General features: G+C 39.3%; 1 protein-coding gene across 4 annotated transcripts in view; it reads right to left on the reverse strand.

Annotated features, from left to right (window-relative positions):
* sli (slit guidance ligand) overlaps positions 1 to 17,865 on the reverse strand; it is a 710,118-nt gene that overhangs the window by 102,185 nt on the left and 590,068 nt on the right. For all 4 annotated transcript variants that reach the window (XM_083142573.1, XM_083142572.1, XM_083142575.1 and 1 more), the window contains 3 exons: positions 12,446 to 12,517; positions 4,979 to 5,050; positions 3,806 to 3,877 (listed from right to left, as the gene is read on the reverse strand). In XM_083142573.1, the coding sequence (XP_082998699.1) occupies positions 3,806 to 3,877; positions 4,979 to 5,050; positions 12,446 to 12,517 (216 nt within the window). The remainder of the gene's footprint in view (positions 1 to 3,805; positions 3,878 to 4,978; positions 5,051 to 12,445; positions 12,518 to 17,865) is intronic.

The raw sequence follows: 17,865 nt of genomic DNA on the forward strand, positions 1-17,865 counted from the left end.
CCGTATGGGAAATAGACTTTAACTTCAAGTTACGGCTAATCAAATGGGAGTTTCGACTCTTCCTACTACTATGACATAGTTCAACGTGTCCTTTTTTCGTCCACGTACTTTTCTACGCCATTGGATGTTTGATATTCCCGAGAGAACGAATAAAAAAATGGTCCCATGAAGCTAATGAATTTCTCCTTGCCTCATCCGGCCATCCTGGCAGTGTTGCCAAACCTGATGTGCATAAAAGAGCTACATTTGACCATTAATAGAGCTAAAGATGACTTTCTAGGAGCTAAATTAACGAAGGCTGCATAAAGTGCCTCCTAGGGTAATTTTAGGTGCCCGAGGGGTGGGGGTGCTACTATTACAGTTAGCTTTAAAGTGATGGCAATTTATTCTTAGTTTTCAGCGCCTAGATTTGGCGGCATCAGCCATCTCAATAATCCAATGATGTTCATATGAAATCGAAAATAAAGGATTCCCGGATAATAATATTGTCATCTTCACCTTAGCCACAGCGCTATATATAAAAATACCTGGGGAGGAAAGGGGTGTGGGTGATGCAGCCTATATATGAATATCACGTCACGTGTAAAATGTACACTCATGGCAAACGTTGGTTTTTATGGGCCGGAGCCAGTGGTGGCGTCATGGTGGGGCAGAGGGCGGGTGCCACAGGTCAGAGTCAAACGAGTGCACGAAAGAGTCAGATCTGGCTCCGAAAGAGCGAAGTTGGCAACAGTGATCGGCAGCTGCCCCAGCGAGAAAGACCTAGGGGAAATTGTCCCTCCTCGCCTTAAGGTTCTGACATAGAAACACAGGATTATCATGTGTAATGCTTCTCGTTTATCACTTCGTGTTTTGCCCACATTTTAGACTTTAGTTCATGATTTAACATGCTCAGCAATTGTTTTAAAATGTTGATATCGATACATCGAATGCTATCGATTTTATTGGACTTTCACGTACACCGAGATATAGCAATTTCCAGGCATCAATATTGGACAGGAGAATGAACACAATATGGAAATAGTTTGCTGATTACAATCCGCAACAAAACCATCAAATCGTAATTGTTGGATGGATATATGATTAGCAGAGTCGAAATTTCATGGACAACTGGAAACGTACCATGGATTGGAAAATGTTTCGCTTAACTGACTCTCAGTTATGCCTCATGGGTGATGAAGTTGTACGATTCAGTAAATACAGTTCGTTCCTGTTAAACACTGAATTATTTAGTGATATGATCCATTACGACGTAATATGGAGAAGAAATATTTTATGCAAGGTACGCATGTGCAGTATACAATCGTGCCTCGTGTTGAGTTTACCGCATCTTAACATACAGAGTGTTCATAAAATCCCAGTCACATTACAAATAAACATAGCTCGGAAACTACATGCAATAGAACAATGCTGTTGATTGCAAAATGAACTACAATTCTCCACGCTTATATGCCATACACCTCAATGTCCGCCCCTCTAGTTGCTCTCAGAACATCAAGGCTGTAATCCACTTCTGCCCATAAACGCCCCAGCATTATCACCAGTAACAGTCAGGATCCTCCCGTTATTCTTCCTCGAAGAGTAGCGACATCTGGAACAGGAGTGCGGTAAACACAATCTTTGACATATTCCCAGAAGAAGAAATCCAAGGGTGTGATATCAGGAGAGCGCGGTGGCCAGGGAATAGGTCCATCACGGCCTATCCACCTGCCAGGGAAATGCCTATCCAGAAGACCTTGAACTACGTCCCAAATCTCTTGTAGTGTTGTCATTTTGGTCACTCACACCTGCAACAAACCGTCATTTTGCAATCAACAGCATTGTTCTATTGCATGTAGTTTCCGAGCTATGTTTTTTGTAATGGTACCGGACTTTATGAACATCCTGTATATGTGTACGTCCACAGTCGAATGTACATACCCAGTTTACAAATTTAGGCATAAAAAAAGACTGACTGCATGATTAGAAATTTGAAAATATTGACCGGAGGTTAGGTAGAATCTGTGCAATAAACACAGATTAGGGGGGAAGCAAGGGAGTGGGCAGTTGCCCCCCCCCCTCCCCACGTTTTGTCCCGTACAATGGCCTCTTAATGCTAAGCCTTGTCTACCGAGAAAAACTATACTATCAAATACTCCCAGCATATCTCCAGCAGAATTCGGTTCTTCAAAAGGTTCATGTTTCAACATATTGTGAGGTTACGTTTTGCAACGAGAGAAATGTGCTGCGAGTTTGTATCACTGCTTTCAGTAACGCATAAGTGATGCTTTCATTTTTTCCTCTCAAGCAGCGGTAACCTCGACTCTTTCGGTTCATTTACAAGATTTGCTTAATAAATAGCTTCTCTCTCTCATGTGGCTTCATGCTTCACAGTTGGCATTAAGGACCGATACCCTGACTGCTTTGGAATATCGGTGGCGGAACGATACTCATTAAGATGGCATGCACAGTGTTGCAAAATCAATGTTCGAGAAAACCCCATAACTAAATCGAAAAAAAATCCTGGGCACTGCTTTAACTAGTTACAAATAAAACCAAGGTCTATGTCTTTCTATCTATTTCAATTGTAGCCTTTAGAAGTCGGTGGCGGATTAACAAACTCTCGAGAGGCTGTTCACTTTCTTTAGTTCTTGAAGTTTCATTGTTAGTATGTTTAAGAGGATGTTAGTCTAATTTTAGTTACGAATTAGGTACAACGATGACCTTTTTTAGTTGTCAGAAGGAGTTAGTTTTAGATGTCAAGGAGAGATGGATTCTTTAGACGCTATATACTGAAATTAAAAAATAACGACAGAAGTCAGTTTAAGGAGCAGCCTCGAAATATTTAATAGGGAAAAAAATTAAGTTTTTCAAAACTGGTCAACAGATGGAAGCACAGTACAAAATTTCGCTAAGAGTAGTTATTGAGTGGGTGTTTGATTACAGATAGTCTTTATTATCTTTGCAAGGTGGAAAATTATTATATAAATAAGATTATGTCAAGAAATACCCTACATTATAATGTTATTAAATATTATAACTCTAAATACACTATAACCTGCAGATAGAGTTTCCTTATTTTCTGTGAAGAAAAGTTCAAGTTCATGTGAGATTGTGTCGCTGGGATGTTTAGCGACATTAACAGACTATTCATAATATTGTGATATGTTCCTAAATTATAGCGTAGTGGTAACGTCGTCGCCTTGTAGTAAAGGGGGGGGGGGCGGGTTCCGGGTTCGATACCAAGTGGAGGTAGTGTTTCGGAACCTGCTTTAAACTGTAGGTTCAATGTCGATTAGTCTATCTGTGCATAAAGTGAACTTTAAGTAAAACTCAAAACAATTTATTTTTATAAAATATTATAATATGTTGGTAATAAACAAGAAAATAGCATTTACTAAATTTGGTATTTTTTTTACCAAAATATAAATATAAGCAAAATGCGTACGATTACTAAATAACAACTAATACTGGCGAATAATTATTTGATTGGCATCGTCTTAAAAAAATGTTCAGTTGACAGAAACTATTTTTTGGCTGAAAAAGGTTTTCGAAAATGGTGTGCTGAAGGGAAGGCTGGCACCCCTTCGCATCCTCCTGGTGCCGCCCCTGTCAAAGAGCTGGTCATCTCGTCTCGGTAACATTAACTGTCAATATACAACCCTCGTTAATCTTTGATCAACATATTTACAGCATTTCCGATGAACATTGAGCAATTTTTAAACAACCAAAGAATGTTTGTATCGAGTAAACATTATTACCATTACTAGGAATATGAGATGCTGATGTATCAACTACATGGAAAAGGTTATTACAAGGCACTTACAGCAGTTGTAGCGAGGTGAGACCATGGAATATCCCTGCAGGCAAATCAGTTATCTTGTTCCCATACAGAACTCTGTAAAATACAAGAAACAAAGATGAGAAAATGATGTATCACACAAAGCGACACACTCATAACAAAAAAGTTAACTTGTAGAATTTGTCTCCCAAGTTTTTTTCCGATCCCAGTACCTCTCACCCACCAAGAGAGATAGAAATACTGAAATACACACTGTATGTAGTCATATTCCGTGACACACCCGGTATAGTAAATTCCTTTGGCATCAGTACCATACAGGGTGTCTACCAAAATAACAAATCCAAAAGAGTCGACCTTTTTTTCCAATTGTATTAACATTCATTTTATCGCTTCCGGCTTAGGTATAGCCGGCCCACGTGGCGGAGTGGTTAGCACATCGCGCTACGACGCCAGGGGTCCCGGGTTCGAATCCCAGCCTGGGCATGGATGTTTGTGAGTGTCCATTCATCAATTTCATCATATCATCACTCATCCCCGTCTTCAAAAACAATCAACCTACTTAAATATAGTTGTGAAATGAAGAAAATAAAATTTTTATTCAATGAAAAAACTGTACGATGAAAATTGAAGCTGTACTTTAACAATATATTTAGACTTGCTTTAATTATTAATGCATGTAAAAATTAATACTTCAGACTTCAACCTGGATGGGGAATGGCCACATTGGTTTATCTAATATTTTTACAAAACTTCACGTATACAATAATGTAGTTCTTAAGAAACAAAGTGCACAAATCTTGACCACAACTCAATATAATGTTAGATTTCCAAATATTCAATTTAATCAAATCCCAGTACAGGTATATAACAATATACATTCACTATACTGTAAAAAAGATAGCAAAAATTATTGACCAAAGCATAATTTCATGACTGGTACACACCTTGCCATACAATGTCAAGCCATATTGTTCGGTTTATTTATACGATAACAATTTTCAGATGTGAAGTAGTTCCACACAATTTACCTTCACATCAATTTAATTTCTTCAGTTTGCATAACTCACACGATGCGCAGACGCAGTCAAATTTTAGACATATTTTTTTAAAGAAAGAAATTAGTCTCACGCAATACAAAATTTTGCAGTGTTGCCAGTACTAAAAGTTCTACCCTCGTATAAACATACAATAACTTACAAGGAGGTGAGCGACTTCAGTCCCAGGAACGCATCCGCTGCGATCTTCGTTATTTGATTGTTGCTCAAGTCTCTGTAAATAAAGAAAGGATTCAATGAGACAAACACTTTTCCAATTCATATGTTTTGTATCATACGCCCCGCCCTCTGACCTTGAACGGCACAAAAACCTAACCTGGAGCGAGTAGGTTAGGTGGGTCAGGTTTATTGGGGCGTCAAGGTCAAAGGGCGGGGCTTATTGATGCAAAGCAGATAACCCTGTTATTGTTAAAGAAAATAACAATTGTTAATAATTTCCCAGTACGACTAGGTGATACTGGATCAGTGATGTGCATCTACGCGTAAACAACGATAGTCTACATTCGACACGTAGACTATTTTATGCACGTAGATTACGTAATCTATGTAAACAACATGGAGAAAGGTGAGAACTTAGCAAAGGGCGCCGTGGAATTAAAAGAAAAGTATAATTTTGTTGCTGATGTGTAAGGATAACTTTTCATACTCTTTCTTCCAAATTCGAACAATTTCTCATCTAGGAAGAAACCTAATATAGGAAATATTCTAGTATTTTATGGGGAAAAGACCACTCTTGCCTCACGACTGCCATCTGTTGTTGCTTGTTGGAGCCAGTGATGTGCCGTAGACTATAAGTTTACGTCTACATGCGTTGTCTACACGTAATCTACGCGTAGATTACATTGGGTTGTAGTTTACATAGGCTACGTAGACAATCTAAAGTGCATTAAAATTATTTTTCAAGGGTTTCATCTTTCATGAAAGGAAAGTGACATTTTTAACTATTGTATATTGGTTCCTAACGAAATGAAAAGAATCCTATTTACAATAAAATTTCTCTTCTCTTCTTATCAACTATGGAAGAAGATAAATAGTATGCAAGCAACAACAACAGATGGCAGTCGTGAGGCAAGAGTGGTCTTTTTCCCATAAAACACTAGAATATTTCCTATATTAGGTTTCTTCCTAGGTGAGAAATTGTTCGAATTTGGAAGAAAGACTATGAAAAGTTCTCTTCACACATCAGCAACTGATAACCAGTATAATTTTCTTTTAATTCCACAGCGCCCTTTGCTAAGTTATCACCTTTCGCCATGTTGTTTACATAGATTACGTAATCTACGTGTATAAAATAGTCTACGTGTAGAATGTAGACTATCGTTGTTTACGCGTAGAAGCACATCACTGACTGGAGACATAGTATGTACACATCTGACGCGCATGTATGTGCAAATGTCCTCCACAACACGTTGGTCAACAAGCAAGCAATCTCATGTCATTTATTTTGTTCAATGAACTAAGAACAGAGAAATCTCCTTTCAACAAAGAAACATCAAGTTCGTCTAAAGGACCTAAGGCAGAAACCTAAACTAGTGGGAAAGACATTAAAAAAATACAAACATACTCGAAAATGAAAGAACTAGATGAGTGAGAGAGATATAAAACATGGGAATAGCAAGGTAGAAAGATATACTGTGAATATGCGTGAGTGAAAGAGGGAAGCGAAAACAACCAAACATCCATAGTGATTGAGAAACGCAGCAGAGAAATTCTCAGAGTGAGAAAGTAAGCAGAAAATTTCCAAGAGAGTGAGAAGGGAAGCAAAAGTCCCAGGAGAGTGAGAAGAACGATCCCAGAGAGTGAGAAGAAAAGCAGAAATAACCCAAGAGAGTGAAAAGTAAGAAGAAAAGGTCAGACAGAGTGACAATACAATCAGGAAGACCTTCAGATTGTGCCAAATGAAGCACAGAGATCCTAAGAGATTGAGAAAAGAAGCAGACAGATCCTCAGATAGTGAAAAATGGAGCAGGAAAATTCCCAGAGAGTGAGAAATGGAGCATGAAAATCTCAGAGAGTGAGAAATGGAGCAGGGAAATTCTCAGAGAGTGAGAAATGGAGCAGGAAAATTATCAGAGTGAGAAAAGAAGCAGGAAAATTCTCAGAGGGAGTGAGGAAAGAAGCAGGGAAATTCTCAGAGAGAGAGAGTGAGAAATGGAGCAGAGATATCCTCAGAGATTGAGAAATGTAACAGAAAGATTCTAAAACTTGATAATGTAAGAAGTAGGCTATAAAAAAACTAAAAAAGATTCAGAAAGATCTTTAAAAAACCGTGGCCATTGAGGAAGGGCTAAGGTCTGCCAATCTGCTAGAAAGATCTCCAAAGGTTGAGAGATAAAGAAACAAGACAGAGAAGGGAGTATTAAAAGTTAAAAGAGTGAGCAAGGAAGACACACTACGAGACTAAAAGCAAGGCTGATAGAAAGAATATGTAGAAAAGCAGAAAAATGACAGCGGACAAATACGTATAGGAAAGAACTACAAGCAATGAAAACTGGAGACAAGAAAATATGTAAAATAGTTCAGCGATGAAGCAATTTTCCTTTACAAAAGCGAAGTTAAGTAACCCAATAAGAAATCTCCAGAAAACTGAAGTGCAATTAATCTGAAGTCAACATATTTCAGCTTTCCAAATTCGGGTACATAGCTCGTGGTGGTGACCTATTACGTCACCATCTTCCAAATGTTGCCATTCGAAATTTTCACACGGTATTAACTCCCAAGCGCCCTGTCCAATTTGACTCTGAAAAAAACAGATGTGGCATCATTTGTAAGGCATGGCAAGGTAAAAGTAGGATTCGGCGATATTGAACTAAGGTGAAAGGCAGTTCTTTTTCACTTTTTTTCCCCACTTCTCAGTCTTTTCCTTCGTGGGTCGTTCATTATACTCCTGCTTTCATCACAAACTCTTGGCGTTTACGGAAATCTAAATGGGGGGAGGGGCTGCTGCCTCGGAGAAACGAAAAACAAAAATTAACGGTAAAATTGATGCTATTCGCGACAGGCTCAGATACGCCTACATGTCCAACCCACAACAGGTGTTGCCAACCACTTAACCTGTAAAAACCGTACAAACATGTCAAATGGAGCGTATTTTTGTATCCTGGGCAGTACATTTATACTTTAGGGATTCTTGTACGTATGCATACCTTAAACACGGCACTAAGGGTGTCTCATAAGTAATAGCGCAAACTGACACAGGTGAAAGTACACGATAATAGAAGCAAAAAAGTCTCAGTAAACATGGCTCTGCAAACGAGCCGTTTTCGAGATAATCGCGAATGTGTGATTACAAGTAGTGTTGCCCACGAGACGAGACTTTGGCCTGTCTCGTCTCGTGTAAATGCTGTGAAATGCTGTGAAATGCTGTCTCGTCTCGAAAATATTCGTTTGTCTCGGGACACATGATCAATCTCGTCTCGTCTCGAATTTTTAAAAGCCTGTCCAATCTCGTCCCGTGGGCAACACTAATTACAAGCCGCCACTGACTTCATTGTTTGTAAACGTCGTCCTAGTTGGTAAAATGCTAATAATGTGTGCGAATGTGTGGTTACAAGCAAGCTGCCATTGATTGCATTTTGTAAACACCGAGTGCTTTACTCCTTGCGCGTTCCGAGGTTTGCTCTTTGTTTACAAAACAGAACATTTCCGAGAGGTGGCGTTGTAATCAAACAGGATGACGTTTACAAACAAAATGACGGCTTGTACCCACACACTCGCACACATTATTAGCATTTTATCAACTAGGACGACGTTTACAAACAATGAAATCAGTGGCGGCTTGTAATAACACATCAGCGATTATCTCGAAAACGGCTCGTTTGCAGAGTCATGTTTACTGAGACTTCTTTGCTTCTATTATCGTGTACTTTCACCTGTGTCAGTTTGCGCTATTACTTTTGAGACACCCTGTATATATATATATATATATATATATATATATATATATATATATATATATAAACTCATTTGAGGAACTACACTATCAACGTACAAGCTCGATATATTTTATGTTTTTTTTTTGTTTTTTTGCTAATTGCTGTGTTTTATGTTCGGCAGTCAGGTGATAATATTCAGTTGTTTTTATTAAATTTTAAATATTGTTGTGTTCAAAAAACTTCACTATGGGCATTTCTTGAAGATGGCAGGAATATCTGATGGTCATCTACATTTTTGTTTGTTTGATTGTTTCACAGACAGGGACTGGACCTACAGTTTAAAGTGGGATCCGAACCATTGCGTGTCTAAACAAAGAGAGATTAGAATCAAAACCTACGTACGTATAGTAGTTGAATATTGCCATATCATTGCTTATACTTTTCGATATGTCTAAGAATATCTCCAGGACCGTACGAACATACGTAAAATTGGGATTCCACGATTTCGTAGTGGTAATGTAATCAAGGAGTCCAAGCTTCGAGAGACACAGTGGTTCGGATCCCAATTTAAACTGTAGGTCCAGTCCCCATTAGCCCATCTATGCGTAAAGTGAACTTCAAACTCTGAAGCATCAGACGTGAAATTATCTTACATGTACGGTAAGGATCATACGGTTGGCAACACTGCTCACAACTTTTGTAGCCTTCTACGCTCGCCTCCTATCTCAATGTTCAATTCAACGACAGCACAGCGCGGGAAAGGAAAAAGAGGCATTTTAAAATAACAGGTTCCGAAAATAGGGAATAAAAGGAAGATTGATTTCATCACTGTTTCTTTCTTCTTCTACTCACAGTGGTCGTAATCTTCTTCAAATCTCTGGCGTTCTCTTGCAAGCTGTAAAGGGAATTGGGGGGGGGCATATTACCAGTTTCGACATTGTTTCTTTACATATTTACGGTCCCAGGAAAGGCATTGAAGGGGGTGGGGTTAGGTAAGGGAGAGTCACGTTTGTTGCAGGTAATGATTCATTGTTGGGTCGTGTCGATTTGCACCGGCATATTCCTGCCTGTGGACGGCATTGTTGAAACCTGTATGTTTGGTCCCCTTTTGCTTGTTTCAATCTTTCCTACATACAATGGCGCAACCACTGGGGGGCAACCTTGGAGGGAAGTCAATTCTAGGGGGGATAAACATTGACGGCCAACGGCATCTGCAGGTGGGGCACAGAGGGGCAATTCCCTCCCCCTCGATTTTAAATTCTATGCAAATGAAAATACATTTCGTAAAATTTTCTTCCTCGCTTCGCTCGAAATACAATTATTTTCTGTAATGTAATATATTTATATAATATATGTTGTACATATATGCATTGAATAGACTCTGAATACGTACACAATTTAGTGTTAGCATGTTGCATACGCATTCTCCTATTTTAAGTCGCTCGAATTTGCATTATGTGTAAAACATATGTTGTACATGAAAGTTATACATGTTATATGTCTAAAAAGAATTATATTCGGAATGTATTTATCATGCATTTTCTGCCATTATTAGCTAATGTGAAATTGAACATGTGAAAAAAATATATCAAATCGTTTGCTCTATACAAATACTTTAGCACCGACTTTTATCCTCTTTGATATTACTACTACTACTACTAATAATAATAATAATATTATTATTATTATTATTATTATTGGTACGTTTATCCTGGTACTTGCCCCCCGCCCCCGACAAAAAATCGTGGTTGCGCCTCTGCCTACATAAACTATTTAGCACGAGGTAACCATGTTATAGAGCTTGTTTTCAGTAAATATTAGTATGTAAAAACCTCGGGTACCATTGTTAACAAGAGGAAGTCTCTTGTCCTTGTTTACGCCGGCCTGACCATAATATCAGACGTCCCGTATTAGCCGAACAGTCCTCTTTTTAGTCTGTCCCGATTTTCTTTATGTAAAACGGGACGCCAAAATATTCATCTTTTGTGACAATGATTTATCAGCGTACTTCAAAAATAGTATTATTATTAACTAAGGCATTGTTGGGTAGAAATTATTTCACATTTCCATGTCAACAATGTGCCATATTCGAACTTTTCTTAAAATATTGGAGTTTCTTTTCTGTTCTCCTGGAGCTAGTGCCCCCACTGAACGAGTGTTTTCGTACATGAGTGGTTTGTGGACAAGTGACAGTATAAACTTTGAAAGCTATGTTGAATAATAAGCCACATGGATATAAACTTTTGCAAAATGTTATTTGAAAAGAAGGATATGCTGAAGAAGATCCATTCACCGACAAAATATCAAAGAATGATTTCTACTTCTAAAGGACTGCCTTGTTGGAGGGCAGTGGATATCACCATATTATGTAAGTAATTTACGCAATATTTACTTATTTAATTCGTTTTCAAACATAAGTATGACGTAAAAGTTTTTATATTAAAATGTGTACATTTTACCGTCCCGTTTTGTCCCGTTTCTCCTTCAGGAAAATATGAAAATGTCCGGTTTTGTTGTGAAATTCTGGTCACCTTATCAGAATGTTACAAATAGCATGGTTTTCGTGGAATATCGACGCGTAAGCGACAGTTAGGATGACAATGGGAAATCTATCTCTCTCTCTCTCTCTCTCTCTCATCCTCTCTCATAGACGAGATACTCTTGTACTCTTGAAAGAATTCAGAAAAGATTCGTTAAATATTTGCATTCAAAACATGAATAAATATGTTTTCTTGAGCACAAGTATAATTTTCTAAGCCAACTATAAGTCGTGGGCCATCTTTGGGACCCATGGGCACTGATGTGCGTCTACGCCTAAACAACGATAGTGTACATCCTACACGTAGACTATTTGGTACACGTAGATTACGTAATCAATGTAAACAACATGGCGAAAGGTGATAACTTAGCAAAGGGCGCCGTGGAAGCAAAACAAAATTATACTGCGTACCAGTTGCTTATGTGTAAAGATAACTTTTCATACTCTTTCTTCCAAATTCGAACAATTTCTCACCTAGGAAGAAACCTAATATAGGAAATATTCTAGTGTTTTATGGGGAAAAGACCACTCTTGCCTCACGACTGCCATCTGTTGTTGTTTTTTGCATACTATTTATCTTCTTCCGGAAATTTGTTGTAAATAGGATTATTTTTATTTCGTTAGGAACCAATATAATTGAAAATGTCACTTTCCTTTCATTAAATCCTTGAAAATTAATTTTAATGCACTTTAGATTGTCTACGTAGTCTATGTAAACTACAACCCAATGTAATCTACGCGTAGATTACGTGTAGACAACGCATGTAGACGTAAACTTATAGTCTACGGCACATCACTGCCCATGGGCCACCTTGAGAACTGGTAACGGTTTTGCAATTATTTTTTTTTTTTTTCAAAAACAACAACTTACAAGCAATGTTACAAAATATCCATTTGATACACGTTGTTAATTAGTTATAGGAGTCATTTCTGTTAATTTCAGAAATTTATCCCTCATTAGAGATTTGTGAATTGCTTTAGAAGCTTGACCATTGGTTCACCTACCTTATTAAAATACTAATTACAGAAGGTTAGCCTTAATATGCATAAAGTGGACTTAAAACACCAAATCAATCAATAATTACAGAAGGAAACAGACTAAATTTCAACTGATTGAGGATGTTGTACACTTTATGTGAACAGGAAAGTGCAGTGTGGAACCTGAAGAAGAGATAAAAATTTAAGATGAACTTACATCCTCCGCAGCCTCTTGTAAGGAGCAAACGCTTTAGGAGGAATCTCTGTGATGTCATTCTGTTCCAAGCGCCTGAAAGAAATGGGAGAAACTATATTAATAACACATACAAAAATATATTTAAAAAATCTAAACAAGGAAACGAAATGCAGTACACAAATACTTAATGAATTTATCTATTATAATTAATTGTACGTGAAGCAGCTGTGTTGAGCAGTCGACTCAAGATTTTAGCACCGAAGACTTCAGGTTTGGGTCCTGGTTTTGGTATATATGTTTCCCCGTTTCATCTAATCATCGTCGTCGTCGCGATTAAGCAAAAGTGGAAGAAGAGAGCGACGATAAATAAATCATACCAAGAACAGAATGACAATATCAAGATAGACCTGAAATAAATTATTAAGGATAGTCAATAGTTGATTGAGATCACCCAGGTTAAGTATAGATGGCAGGCCTGTGTTCCTTAGATAATGAATATTCAAGACAGTTGAAAATCTGGTTTTGAAAATACTTTACGTTTTTCCTCAAATAGAGAACAATATTCTATATCAAAGAGTAACATTCTACGTCCTTTTGTGCTCATAAAGAGTTTAAAGTGCTTAATCATTTGACAAAACTCACAACAAGAAAGAGTAAATACAAAATACAAGTAAGGTTTATTATCCAAGTGTATACCAGTATTCCTTATAATTCAAAACTTGCTTGGTAAACCTCATAATTTTCAACATTTTAATAGTGCATACATAACATACAATAACAGGCACGTAGCCAGGGAATGGACTCTGGGGGTGAAGCCCCCGCCCCGAAAACTTACAAATGTTTCGTTGGAAATACTATGTAATCGTAAATAATCTTACATCCTTAGAAGGATTTAATATCTTATATAACAAGTTGTACTGAGAAATTCATCTTCAGGGCTTCTACCTGCCCACATTTTTGCATTTAGATGCTGATAGGGGATGAGCACCCCCCCCCCCCCCGCCCCGGACGAATTAAAATTCCAGGGTGACACTTTAATTTTTTCCAATGGGGAGGATACTCTTTATGAAGCGCTAGCATCTTGCATTAATTTACCAGAGTTTTGCTTTAAAATATTCAAAAATTACATCACAATGTAAAAACATCCCTTAAGTTATCACAAAATAAAGTTCTTTTCGCATAATATTGGAACAAAGTCAATGGAAGCTTCTGCTCTGCGAAAGTATCCTGCAGCATTTTTGCGGAAAATTCGTGAACGTAACCGAGAAAATTTCACTTAATCCCCTTATAAATTATCTGATTTTACCAGCTATTCCAGGCAATTTTAAAATAAATTTCCAGGATATTTCAGAATTCCAGGATATTCGAATTATACGGATATTTGTCCGCATATCGGAATGTGTGTATCATGAGGTCAGTTTTATTGTATATCCTTTTTATGGGCTACCCACATATTATTTTATTCGTCTTGTTCTTATTTCACTGTACGGATTTTCTACAAATCCCTCATCAAATATCCGATTTTTCTGGATACTCGTATTATCCTGATAGCTGTACTATCCGGATATCCGCAACGGATATCGGATAATTTGAAATCCTGATATCCGTTACGCGGATTTTGTGGCCATTCCTAGTACTAACCACTACGCCACGGAGTTCTGTTCCATAAAATATAAGATGTAACTTCTATCAAGAATTTGGATCAAGAAAAAACATATTTCGTTCCCAAATCCTGGTCAAGTAAAGAAAAACTACCAGCTGAATCGAAACCTGGACCATTCTTAAACTCTGATTGAACAAACAATTTCGGTGCTTGAGAAATGTTGTAAACAATGCTGCCTCCGTTGTTCTTTTTTGACAGACGAAGAAGCAGTACTTTGCCCCCCCCCCCCCCTCCCCTCCTCTCACGAAATGCGCCGAGGAGAGATCTGGCTAATTTCAGATCTTTGTTTGCATCTTGGTGGTCCTCGGCGTTCAAGTGATGTCTCAAGAGTTCCTCAAGGGCAGCCAACCAACCTTTCGAAATGTGGAAACTCGCTCGTTAGGTGCACGAATATGAAACAATACTGTTGTGCAAACCTGCATATACAGCGTGTTCCGCTTAGAGGAATCGAAAAATATTTGATAATTTGAAGTGTAAATAACACTGCTTGACATTTTGGAAAAAAACAAAAACCCTGATGTTTCCCTATTCTTAGTCCGCAGTAAGAACGAAGTGAATGTATTTAAATAAATACACGTGGCTTCGGAGACATCCTATTGGATGCTCGAATGGCAGCTGTGCAGAAATCTTGCGCATATGAATATAGTGCATGTGAAGTATGCCATACTGAAGTTCTGGGACGCGATATGAGTTGTACAACTACGACCAATATACATGGGCAAATTAACACCAGAACACAAAGGAATGGAACTATTTCTCAGTCACGTGACTTTGTTTACATTAAATTCGTTCTTCCAGTCGATGGAGAGTAGGTAGATCATAAATTCAATCAACCCACCATATCACACCATGGAGTTCTGGCCATTCTGTGATAAAATTTTTATGAAGGATTTCGAAAAGAAAACTTAGGTAACAAGAGTCAGTACAATATTTCTACAAATTTTTCATGTCAAGATGGAAGATATATTAAATGTTTACAATTCTGTATCACTTATAGTTCAAAATTGGGTGATTGGTATTGTAGAAAATCAATATTTCACCACTATCTAAACAGAGCCATCTATTAGGCGAATAATGGAACTACACATTTTATTGTGAAATTAAGGCAGTTAATATATTGCCGTTTTTTGAAAAAAACTAGACCTGAAGGGTAAAAATGGATTTCATTTTTAGAATCAGCATGCTCACCAAATACCAGCCTGCCAAGCAAGTACCAGGTGGTTATAATTAAAGTGACGGTGTTCAAAGTGGTACAGCACGCGCTGTAATGAGAGTAGCAGTCTGAAACTTCGTAGATATGCTAATGAAGCAATGCGCTCGAGAATTATGGAAAAAAAAAAAAGTTCCAATTCTCGCCACCAGGGTACAAAATGGCGCTGTAAGCAGTCAAAACTTGGTATAGTTACAGGAAAAACACTATAAATCGCAGAAAACAATACTCTTTGTAATGAAATATCGCTACAATTTCACTATTCGAATTACATGAACATTACTAAAGGAAAAAGCAACAAGCGTCACCAACAACAACCAGGAAGCTCACACAATGGTTAGGCAATGTCACCGACTTTGACGTCAGAGTTACGGAAAATTCCACGTTTTGACTGCTTACAGCGCCATTGTTTACCCTGGTGGTGAGAATTGGAACTAATTTTTGTTTTTGCATAATTCGCGAGCGCATTGCTTCATTAGCATATCTACGAAGTTTCAGACTGCTACTCTCATTACAGCCCGTGCTGTACCACTCTGAACACCGTCACTTTAATTATAACCACCTGGTATATAGAGTTATATTTGGGGGAGTGTCCGAACCAATTTGATTGATTGATTGATTGGATTAGGTTATTTTACTTCGCTTTTCTGCCACTTCTGGCTAATCGCGAAGATGCGTTGTCTCGATTTGTAAAGACCAGTCTCGTTGTCGTCTCGGATGAAGAGGATATCCACAAAGAACACCCATGCCGGGATTCCAACCTGGGACCTCTGGTGCCGTAGCACGCTAACCACTCCGCCACGAAGGTCGGCAAGTGCGTTGCTTACAAGTGTGTCTTATCACGATATTTGTTGGTATTATTGAAAAGTAGGCCCGCATCAAGCTAGCCACGCTGATTAAGATTTGAAACCGATAAATTTCACCCTGTATTACGCTCGGGATATAATAATGTGTATTTTTTTACCATTTGTAAAGCGCTTACAATGCCTCTGGTTCAGAGACTTTCATGTCTAGGTTCTAGGTAGTTTTGTTTTCCAGCAGTTAGCAACATTACTTTTCAGCAGTTGCCAACATTGCTTTCACCAGTTGGCAACATTGCTTTCATCAGTTGGCAACATTGCTTTCATCAGTTCCCAAACTCTAATCCGCCTACCTCTTTTAACTTGCTCTTCTCTGCACGATTTCTTTTTGACCGTCTGCTTGCTCTTCCTAACCAAGACAGGCCAGCGATGGAACATTCCTGAAGCTATTACGGACTAAGTCTCATCAATCTTAGCATCACACAGCACTGGGGAATCCCCTGTCCATGGTCCCATTGCACCCTCGCTCAAAATCAGGGGCACCCTGCGTTAGCAACTGGGGCTACCTAGTCCGTAACGTTAAAAAAAAGGCGAAACTAAATAAATCAACAGGGGGGGAAGGGTATGGAATAAAGAAAAGCCTGTTTTCGTGTCTCCGTACCCCGGACGCCGAAAGATATTGGATTTTCTGGCTCGTTAAGCTGGGCGACGGTGCATGTAATGGAAAGCGACACAGACACATGCGCTCGCGAGGGGGAACTCGGGACCGAAGCCAGGACCCCCTGCGACAACTTCCAAGAAGTAGTTCGTCTTTCTTCTCCCTTAATCGTGTCCGACCCTGTTTCCAAGAAGATGACCCTTTATTTAGATCGTCTGTTTCTGGGAAGTTGTCTTTCGCTGGTGTTACAAGATTTCTGAAAAATACAATTCCACTAGCAGTGTCCGCAAATCGAGGCGACAACGAGACTGGTGTCTGCAAATCGAGGCGACAACGAGACTGGTGTCTCCAAACCGAGGCGACAACGAGACTGGTGTCTGCAAACCGAGGCGACAACGAGACTGGTGTCTCCAAACCGAGGCGACAACGAGACTGGTGTCTCCAAACCGAGGCGACAACGAGACTGGTGTCTCCAAACCGAGGCGACAACGAGACTGGTGTCTCCAAACCGAGGCGACAACGAGACTTGTGTCTCCAAACCGAGGCGACAACGAGACTGGTGTCTCCAAACCGAGGCGACAACGAGACTGGTGTCTCCAAACCGAGGCGACAACGAGACTGGTGTCTCCAAACCGAGGCGACAACGAGACTGGTGTCTCCAAACCGAGGCGACAACGAGACTGGTGTCTCCAAACCGAGGCGACAACGAGACTGGTGTCTCCAAACCGAGGCGACAACGAGACTGGTGTCTCCAAACCGAGGCGACAACGAGACTGGTGTCTGCAAACCGAGGCGACAACGAGACTGGTGTCTGCAAACCGAGGCGACAACGAGACTGGTGTCTGCAAACCGAGGCGACAACGAGACTGGTGTCTGCAAACCGAGGCGACAACGAGACTGGTGACTGCAAACCGAGGCGACAACGAGACTGGTGTCTGCAAACCGAGGCGACAACGAGACTGGTGTCTGCAAACCGAGGCGACAACGAGACTGGTGTCTGCAAACCGAGGCGACAACGAGACTGGTGTCTGCAAACCGAGGCGACAACGAGACTGGTGTCTGCAAACCGAGGCGACAACGAGACTGGTGTCTGCAAACCGAGGCGACAAC

Source organism: Lepisma saccharinum, chromosome 21, assembly GCF_977018435.1.
Source record: "Lepisma saccharinum chromosome 21, izLepSacc3.1, whole genome shotgun sequence".
In the NCBI taxonomy this organism is placed as follows: domain Eukaryota; kingdom Metazoa; phylum Arthropoda; class Insecta; order Zygentoma; family Lepismatidae; genus Lepisma; species Lepisma saccharinum.